At 33.0% G+C, this 9,603-nt stretch overlaps 1 protein-coding gene across 3 annotated transcripts; it reads left to right on the top strand.

Moving 5' to 3' along the window:
* Positions 1-1,088: 1,088 nt before the first annotated feature.
* Positions 1,089-9,026, top strand: LOC145053912 (uncharacterized). 3 transcript variants are annotated; one of them, XM_079002031.1, is made up of 9 exons: positions 1,089-1,469; positions 1,917-4,033; positions 5,008-5,118; positions 5,312-5,399; positions 5,526-5,704; positions 5,791-5,934; positions 6,041-6,169; positions 6,250-6,431; positions 6,770-9,026. In XM_079002031.1, the coding sequence occupies exons 1-8, from the start codon at positions 1,250-1,252 to the stop codon at positions 6,418-6,420; spliced, it is 3,159 nt and encodes a 1,052-aa protein (XP_078858157.1). In that variant the 5' UTR covers positions 1,089-1,249; the 3' UTR covers positions 6,421-6,431; positions 6,770-9,026. The 3 variants fall into 3 exon arrangements, with proteins under 3 accessions (XP_078858157.1, XP_078858156.1, XP_078858155.1); XM_079002030.1 differs by lacking the exon at positions 6,770-9,026 and adding an exon at positions 6,570-6,623; XM_079002029.1 differs by lacking the exon at positions 6,770-9,026 and having other exon boundaries at positions 6,250-6,623.
* Positions 9,027-9,603: the final 577 nt, after the last annotated feature.

Raw genomic sequence — 9,603 nt, 5'->3', positions numbered from 1 at the left:
ACATTTAGTCCTTAATAATTTTTTTGTTGCAAAATAAGTCGTTTTTGTACACGTTCAATACTTATAAACAATTTTTTTAGGTTTCTCTCATGGAACCCAGCATATGACAATCATTAATAAGACGTTCGGGGCTATTTATGTTTATGACCACTACGGCCTCCATTGTGTGGTGCTTAGGTCTTGTGTTTTAAACGTCGTAACTTTTTCATACGATCTCAGATTTTGACGATCTTTATATGTATGCGTTCATATTTAAGTCTACTATAATTTTCTTTTAGATTACTTCCGTTAAAATGTAATATATTTTTAGTTTTTTACTTATGATTTTATAAAAAAAACGTTGATATATAACAAATATGGACGTGTTGATATAAAAATCGTTAAAATCCATGATCGTATGAATAAGTTATGACGTTTAGAGCATAAGACCTAAGTAAACAAGCAACTGAGGTCACGGTGGTCATAAACATCAACAGTCATGAACAACACATTAATAGTTGTCTCATGTAGGATGTTTTAAGAGAACCTAAAGATATATGTCAGAAGTATTGAATGTGTAAAAAAACCAATAATAACTTATTTTGCAAGAAAAAAATATTAAGAACTAAATGTATAAAAAAAATTAATGACTAAACGTGCAAAAAATATTAAAGACTAAATACGTATAAAGTGAAAAATATATTATCTATTAAAACATTTTTTTATTTACTTGAAGCAGTTAGCCATAATGATTCAATGTTTACAGATAAAATGGTTGACAGAAAAATATGAATGAAAAAGACAAATATAAATGAAAAAACTCAGTTACCAATTTATACAAATCGAAAAAATATATTATTTTTTTAATTCATTATTCTTATTTCTTTTCATAGTTTTTTTCTTTTAATTTTGATGGTTTTCTTGATCTAATAAGTAAAAAGAATGGATTAAAAAAGGAAAAAAATATATTTCATTTAATATATTTTTTTGTTAACGAAATACACCCGAAATCGAAGAGGTATACTACTGTCCATCGTATATTCTCCGCCATATTATGAAATCCCTTTTCTTGGATAAATAAGAATCAAAAGTTTTTAATATCGACTGTTCGTACTCGGTTGGCTCTTGTTATATGGGTCCCAACTAATCTAAGCGCCAAAACATCCACAAGCGCAAACGGACTTCACTGAAGCCACTCCTGATCTCAATCTTCTTTGAATCAAAACCCTAAACAACAACAGATGAAGTCAGATTCTTTAGATTACTAACAATGTCTAATCAATGTTCTAATATATTTAATTATCGATCTTTCAATCTCTTTCCCTCTTTCAACAAACCTCTAAAACCCTACGCTACCACTCTCCGCCCTGTTTTTCCATTTCATGGCAATCTCATACTAATCGATAGGAGATTAGGAAACAGAAAGTTATCACTTCATCCGCCTATAGTCGCTCAATCTTCATCGGATGTAGTTCTCGTTGCAACCACAGGTACATTCTTATCCGCTTCACAGTTCCATTGATCCGTTTAGTATTATGTTTCCAAATTGTCGGTTAACAATTCCAAGAATTAAGTAGTAAGATTTCGATTCTGATGCTGTAAGCCTATAAGTGATATTTGCCGTGAAGTAGTGATATATTAGATATACGATGAATATTTTTAGTCCTAAAATAGAATGTATCTTTTGGATGGATACTTGGTCCTGAAAAGCTCTAATCACCATTGTTTGATCTTTCGTTAAATCTCTAGTGCTCTGAGCTTGCAAGAAAGCTATTAGATGTCCTTTTTTGGTGCGTGGAATTTTTTTGATTAAAACACAAATAGTGAATTACCTTCCAGCTATATTGTTAGCCTACATAGATGAAATAACTGTTGTAAAAATAAATCCAGTGTCTATTACGCTATCTTAAGTGTTATTTGATATTTTGTATTGGCAGAACATCATGATGGCAGTTTAATATTCCAGTTTGGCGATGCTTCTGAGGTAGTGAAAAATGATGAAGTGGAAGAAATAGAGAGAAAAGCTGAAGTGGAAAGTAATGATGTGAACGTATTAGATGGAGATCAGGATAGACAGATAGTTGAAAAGACAACTGAAGGAGAATCTGTAAGTGATGTTGACAGACTTACTGAGGTTGCTGATGAGATTACAAATGTAGACATTGACAGTGACATTGCTGAAAGGGAAACTAATGTCACTAGTGATTTGAGAGATACTCATGCAGAATTGATCGAAAGAGTGTCATATATATCTGAGGAAGAAGTTATTTCATTGCAATTTGATGCTAAAATGAACGAATCTCTTAAAGATGTAGAGAGCACGCTTGATACAACAGAATGCACTGCTCAACCTGATGATGAAACTGAGGTTCAATTAGTTTCTGTTAAGCCTGAAAGTATACAAGCTTCAGATGTTGAAGTCATGGATGTTAAACAACCATATGCTGAGGATGAGTTGGACAAGGTGGAAACTGAAGATGCTAGCGAGAGTGATACAGAAGATATAATCCCTCCTGCAACTATACATATTACAGATGTTGAACTGATGGGTGCTGCAAATGAGGATGTCAATGAAGAGTTACAAGATATGAACATCAATGGGATTACTCTCGTAGATGAGATGCCAGCATCTGATTCATTAGGAGCTGAACCTTTAGATGAGGCAAGCCAGCTCCAATCTGTTGATGTCAAGGTTGAGGCAACCATGGAAATTTCAAGTACTGAAGGCATAGATGTTAAGGATCAAGCTATGGAAAATGAGTTGCAAGAAGTGAGCACCAATAAGAGGGATGAGAATGATGTTGCATATGTGATGCCTGTATCCAGTGTAGGAGAGTCAGGCCCAATTCTAGAAGAGGATGTCAGCCAACCCCAATCAACCCCTGCCCCCCTCAAGCCTGTTATGCAAGTTTCAGATATTGAACTTCATGATTCAATGGATCAGAATCCAGATGATGTGCTTTTACAAACCCACAATGAAATTGAGTTGCAAGTTGAGCTCATGGATATTACACAAATAGATGAGTTGCACAAGGTGGAACCTGAAGATACTACCACAAGTAATACAAAGGGTTTACTGTCTCCCACAATCTCAAATACTTCAGATGCTGAACTTATGGATGCTGCAAATGAGGATATGGAGGAAGGGTTGCAAGATAGGAACATGAATGAGGGTACTTTCATAGATGAGATGCCACCATCGGATCCATCAGTAGCTGAACCAACTTTAGATGAGGTAAGCCAGATTCAACTTGCTGATGTCAATCTTGAGGCAACCATGGAAGTTTCAACTGCTAAAGGCATGGATGTTAAGGATCGGCCTGTGGAAGATGAGTTGCAACAAGTGAGCTTTGTGATGCCTGTTACCTTTATAGAAGAGTCAGAACCAATTATAGAAGAGGAGGTAAGCCAGCCCCAATCAGCCCCTCTTGAGTTCAATCCCACCATGCAAGTTTCAGATATTGAACTTCAGGATACTATGGGTCTAAACTCGGATGATGGAATTTTACAAGTCATTGATGAAACTGAGGATCCATCTGAATCTTTCAAGCTTGAAACTATGCAAGCTTCACATATTGAAGCCATGGATGAGTTGCTTGAGGTGGAAACCAAAGATACTACAGAGAGTGATGCAAAAGATTCAATGTGTCCAGAAACCATGCATACTTCAGATATTGAACTTACGGAAGCTGCAAATGGGAATTTGGTAGAAGGGTTGCAAGAAGTGAACACAGGTAATAGCGATGAGAATGATGTTTCAAATGTTATGCATGCAGAACCAGTTCTAGAAGAGGAGGAAAAGCAGCCATGTTTAACCCCTGTTGAGCTTAAGCATAGCATCCAAGTTTCAGATATTGAAGTTCAGGATACTAAAGGTCAAAGTCTAGATGATGTGATTTTACAAATTATTGAAGAGGATGCAGGTGACAATTACATCGAGGATGTTGAGCGATCATTGCATCAATTAGAGGCTCTACTAGTTCAAGATGAGGGAGTAAATCACAGCATGTTGGAACAATGTGCTGAAGTTGATGCACTTGAAAGCTCAATGCTGGTTAGACTCTTGTTCCTTTTCCTTTTACATAAATGTGATGAAGTGTTTAATTGGATATTTGGATGTTAGGAAAGTACTATTTGTGCCATTTCATATGAAGTGATAGCACAATAGCTTACATTTTGTAAGAAGCAAATCTAAGTAGTCGGATACCTGCCTATGGGTACATTTTTCTATAGTATAGTCAACTTTTTATAATAGAAGCTGATTTGAACAATAGTTGATTAAAATAATTTTAAAAATTGTTGAAAAATATATGTACTAACAAACAATTTGACTTGCAAGTTATACTAAAAGTGCTTACTAGTGATTCTATAAAAAAATATATCACTATGAGTTTGCGAAAATTAATGGTAAACGAAAAAAAAAACTTGTGTTCAAAGTTTGTTGCTTGAGTTCTTTGTTTATGATTTTATTACGATTACTAATTTAGAACATGATTAGTAACAATATTAGATTAAATGACCTTAAAAATACATTAAAAAATATGCCAATAAACAATGAATACAATATATACAAAAAAGTTATGTTAAGTCTTGACCGTTTTCAAATAGTCAAAAGGTCAAATTCTTAAGTCCTATATTCTTGTATAAGCACCTTTTGATTTTTTATCCCACATAAGTTTGTCTACTCATACATATAACCTTAAATACTTGTTCAATTGCCTAGATTTTACCCGATCTAATAATATCTATTTAGATACATTCTGGCCTAACTTAATATTTTGAACATACCAATACTACTTAATTACTTTACCATTAATACAAATACTTAATAATATATAAGGCAGTAGATTCATTCCATTAAAATGTAGTTATAATATATTTGTCCCATCTTTGTAACTATACTAATTGGTCAAATAGTTTATAATATTATACTTATCTGTATTTAATTTAAATAATTTCTTCTACAGAAATTGTTACCTGTAATTTTTGGACCCAACAGGTTATATTTGATTTGTTTATGATTTGTAGGTTGAACAAGTTGCCAATGTCTCACAAGTGGAAGCAGAAAGATTTGAGGAAATTTATCTGACAGGCTATATCCTGTCTTCTGGTGCAGCTTTGTTGGAGCATCCATTTAAGGTATAATTTCTTTTATGCATGGTTTCAGACAATCATTACATATAGTATGTTTTTCATTAGTTTTGTCATTTGACTAATCAGTTCCACATATTTATGTCATCCTACATTCAGTTGTATTGGATTGTAACAGAGAAATATAATTTTTGGCATAAGAGGTAACCATCTGGATTAGTAATAGAAATAATAATTCCAGGCATTGACAGGTGGAGATGATGCGTACTTTCTGTCTAGCAGTAAATGGCTAGGAGTAGCTAGTGGGGTTAGCCAATGGTCATTCCAAGGTATTTAATTCATTGTAGCAGAATGCAACCCATCCATAATTTTGATTGTTTTTATTCTGTAAAAAAAATAATAGTTCTTATTTTTAGTATCACCCTTTTGTTTAATTTCTATTTTCTGAAATACAGGCACGGATCCAGGAGTTTATGCCCAAGAGCTCATGAGAACCTGTGAAGAGATTGTCTCAGTCTCAGATGCCACCAGCAATGTTCCAATGACCAGCCCTGTTGAACTTCTTTGTAGAGGTGTCAAAGAAACAAATATGTCAGGTTCCTCAAATATTATGATAGCAAACTTCAATGGTCAGGTGTGTATTTCTAATTAATTTAATTATAACCCAACCATTAAAAAAAAATGAAATATATATTTTCTGATAAATTTAATTTCCAACAGGCTCTTCATGTGGCCAACATCGGAGACACGGGATTCTTGATAATCAGACATGGTGCTGTTTACAAGAAATCTTCTCCATTGCTTCACGAGTTCCACTTCGCATTGCAAGTTGAAAATCTCGATGATCCCTTGCACCTTGTGGAGGTATGCATGTTTTCAAATATTTTTATTTTATTAATTTTATTAATATAACAAATAGTAACGTAATTAATTTTTGATACTTTATATTATATATATATATATATCTCAGGAACACATAATCGAATTAGATGAAGGTGACATAGTTGTATCTGCAACAGATGGACTTTTTGACAATCTATACGAGCAAGAAATAGCTATGGTGGTCTCAAAGTCACTACAAGCTGGGATGAAACCAGAGGTGAATATAAAATATAAATATTAATCTCCTTTTTTTTTCCTCTTCAATACTTGATTGCTATCAATTAATTGCAATTTTAGGAAGTTGCTAAAGTATTGGCGACACGAGCACAAGAGGTAGGGGTGTCTGCATTTGTAAGAAGTCCGTTCTCAGATGCTGCTCAGGCGGCCGGATACACCGGATATAGTGGCGGCAAGCCGGACAATGTGGCGGTGATTGTGTCTTTGGTTGAAAAAATATCCACTTCATAGATACAGCTAAGGTACACACTCTTCTGCTATCTCTTATCATTTATTTTGATCCACGTGTGTAAAAAGATGTCTATAGATCACATGTATTGTCTAGGTATTTGTAATTGCATGTGTATAAAATTTACCCCATTCCTATATTTGCTTAACAGACCATTGGATATATGCAACCAGTTGGCAATTGGTGAATGTGCTATTTTTTTTAATTGTTTACTTCACGAGTTAGGTAGGGCTTTATATATTTTTTTAAACAAAAATTGAGTGTTCTCGTTTAGAAAATATCATTTGACAATGGGTCTAATAATACATTTGTGGTTAGAAAATTAATTGACATTTACCCCTATGTTAAAAGGTGCACTTCTTCATACTTGACGTGCTGCTCGGTGCTCACATTATAATTCCATGTGGACGTTAGAAACGATTGGAAGATTTTAAGGATATGTTAAGGATTAATTTTGCAAAAAGCAAGTGCACCTATAATAAGTATTTAACTTTTATAGAGATGTTGGTGCTCAAGCCTTGGACTATTTTTTTTTCTTGATCCAAACCAATTCTATATTTTATTAAAAAGAATTTCTGTGTTTTATTTAAAAAATGTATTGGTCTCCCTTAGTCTATAGCTTTAACTTGGGGTGTCAAAAAAATCCGAATCTCAATAGCACACCCAAACCAAATAAGATTTGGGTTATTCGGTTCAATTAACCGAATAAGGAAAACATTATTCGGTTTGGGTTTGGTTAATTTTTTTTTAATTCGGGTTAACTGAATAAGATACTAAACTATTAATATAAAATTTCATATTTATATTTTAAAACTTAAAACCATTAGTTAAACAAGCCTAAAAAAGTCCAACTATGTTTAATTAGCTTGTTTTTCTGAAAAATCTTAAACAAACACTTCTATTTGTTTGTTAAACGTCTTATACAAAATAAGGTACTAATCCTTTTTAGGCTCGTTATAATGTTTTAAAAACTTAAGTTAACTATTAGTTTTTGAATTTTATTCAAAACCAATTATAGTTTTCTAGATTTGTAAATTGTGATTTGTCATCTTCTTTATTTTATAACTATGGAGATAACTTTATTTTCTTTGCCGAACGATATGGCATACTTTCATTAACTTCCCTCCCATTTTAAAAGTATGAAGTTTGAAGTAGTCTTAATACTTTATTAAGATTATATTAAGATTATTAGTTGCGAGTGAAGTTAACATCATAAATGGTCTCTGTGGTTTCCTCAGATCTGAAGTTTAGTCCATGTGGTTTAAAAACATCATAGATAGTCCCTTGTTTTCAAAACTAAAACAAAACTTTTGGCGATTGGTCCTTATTGTTAACTTCGTTAAGTTTTGTCCGTTAACTAAAGGACATTTTTGTTCACTACCACATGGACCATTTATGATGTTTTCACTTATTTTTTTTAAAAATGAAATAATATTCAAAGGTCTCTCTCTCTCTCTCTCTCTCTCTCTCTCTAAAAAAAAAAAAAAAAAAAAAACCACACAATTATTTGTCTTGTCAAATTAAAACACACATACATTTCACACGGTGGTCGTATTCATCAAAACACAACACAAACATACACTTAATGTTCCAAATATGAAACAAATATGGAGAAGGGGACTTGTTCTTAGTCCCCGATTTGAAACTAAACCTTAATCCAAAAGTCGAAGGGCATATCTGATACGAAAACCTATGCAAAAAATTATAATCCGAAGAACACTGCCTGAAACGACAACGAGCACCACCAGGAATGGCGATGAACTCAAATCTTCGGTGACCTATCTTACACACCGATACACTCAATATCCACCATCTCCGAAGCTGAACTGAAAGATTTGTAGTGGGTATCTCGATTTCAAAAGGGTTCTCCGAATCGTTGCCTTCCTCAAAATTATAGTTTGTGCTTATTATCTGTAATCAATCGATGGAGTTTTTCTATTAAGTGGGTTCATCCAGATGAAGAACATCGATTCGATTTTTGAGTCATGGTTTTTAGCATCAGTTTCAATTTTGAATGGGATTGAGTTTCTTTACTTCAATAAGAGGTTGTGAAGGGATAATCTCTGTTAGAGATCTTTTCTTCTTCTTAGATGAATCTTTAATTCTTCAGAATAACTCTTTACTAATGAGCAAGAAAGCTTCCAAGAAAGACCATCATGATGGTCCTCTTCGTGCTTCTTAATCAAATGTTCCATGGTAGTTCTTCTTCCAGAAGGTTCACTACATAATTAAACACAACTAATTGGTCAAGATGAAATTAGGAGACGACCAATTTGAGATTCGATTGGATGCACAGGAGTTGGAGAAGATTACAAAGAAGGATGGCATGGTTGATGAACCAATAGTTTAATTTGTATTTTATTTTGGAGATTTGGTTTGTGATCATGTGAATCGATGATGATATTTAGTCTAGATTTGTTTTGCAATTGACCATGTGTTTATGTGTAGGTCAAAGTTGCGTTTGGAGAGAGAGAGAGAGAGAGAGAGAGAGAGAGAGAGAGAGGGAGGGAGACCTTTTGAATATTATTTCACTAGTTGTGAGACTCATGTATTACATGAGTTAATTTTAAAAAAAAAAGTTAGATATAAAAATTTAAATATTTGAGAACTTTAAATTTATAAGAAAATAAGAAAAATAATGAATTATTAAAATTGAAATATTTTTTTATATTTTAAATTTAAGTAAATAAACAAAAGAGATTAATAAGCTTTAATTTGAGAAATGGCATGTGCATGTGGAAAAAAATTAATTCAAAATAACAAAAAAATGACATTTGGTAAATTGAATGAGAATGTGACATGTGGCAAAAAAAAACTTTCATTTATCAGAGTATATTTTTTTTTAAATAAGTGAAAACATCATAAATGGTCTCTGTTGTAGTGAAATGACGAAAATGCCCTTCAGTTAACGGACAAAACTTAACTGAGTTAGCAAGTAGAAGAGTTTCGGTATTCAAATGATCTCTTCCTATTCCACGACATTTATTGGATAACTTATCCCAAGGAGTGAAGCTTAGGTTAACTAACACAAAGAAGATACAGTTCACTCAACGATTGCAAGGATCAATCGTCAAAAGTTTTGAAAGCACAAGAACAATCTATGATGTTTTTAAACCATGAGGACTAAACTTCAAATCTGGAAAAACCACAGGGACCATCTATGATGTTTTTTCTTTAAAAAAATA

The sequence above is a fragment of the Lactuca serriola genome, chromosome 5 (assembly GCF_051521515.1).
Source record: "Lactuca serriola cultivar US96UC23 chromosome 5, Lser_US96UC23_V15, whole genome shotgun sequence".
NCBI lineage: Eukaryota > Viridiplantae > Streptophyta > Magnoliopsida > Asterales > Asteraceae > Lactuca > Lactuca serriola.
The sequence above is the reverse complement of the archived record's forward strand: the minus strand, read 5'-3'. Positions and strand labels throughout refer to the sequence as shown.

Excerpts from the sequence above, each read along its gene's own strand:
- LOC145053912 (XM_079002031.1), top strand. The coding sequence starts at position 1,250 with ATGTCTAATCAATGTTCTAATATATTTAATTATCGATCTTTCAATCTC. Across the intron at positions 1,470-1,916 it reads AGTTCTCGTTGCAACCACAG|AACATCATGATGGCAGTTTA; the intron begins GTACATTCTTAT and ends TTGTATTGGCAG. Across the intron at positions 5,935-6,040 it reads ATCCCTTGCACCTTGTGGAG|GAACACATAATCGAATTAGA; the intron begins GTATGCATGTTT and ends TATATATCTCAG.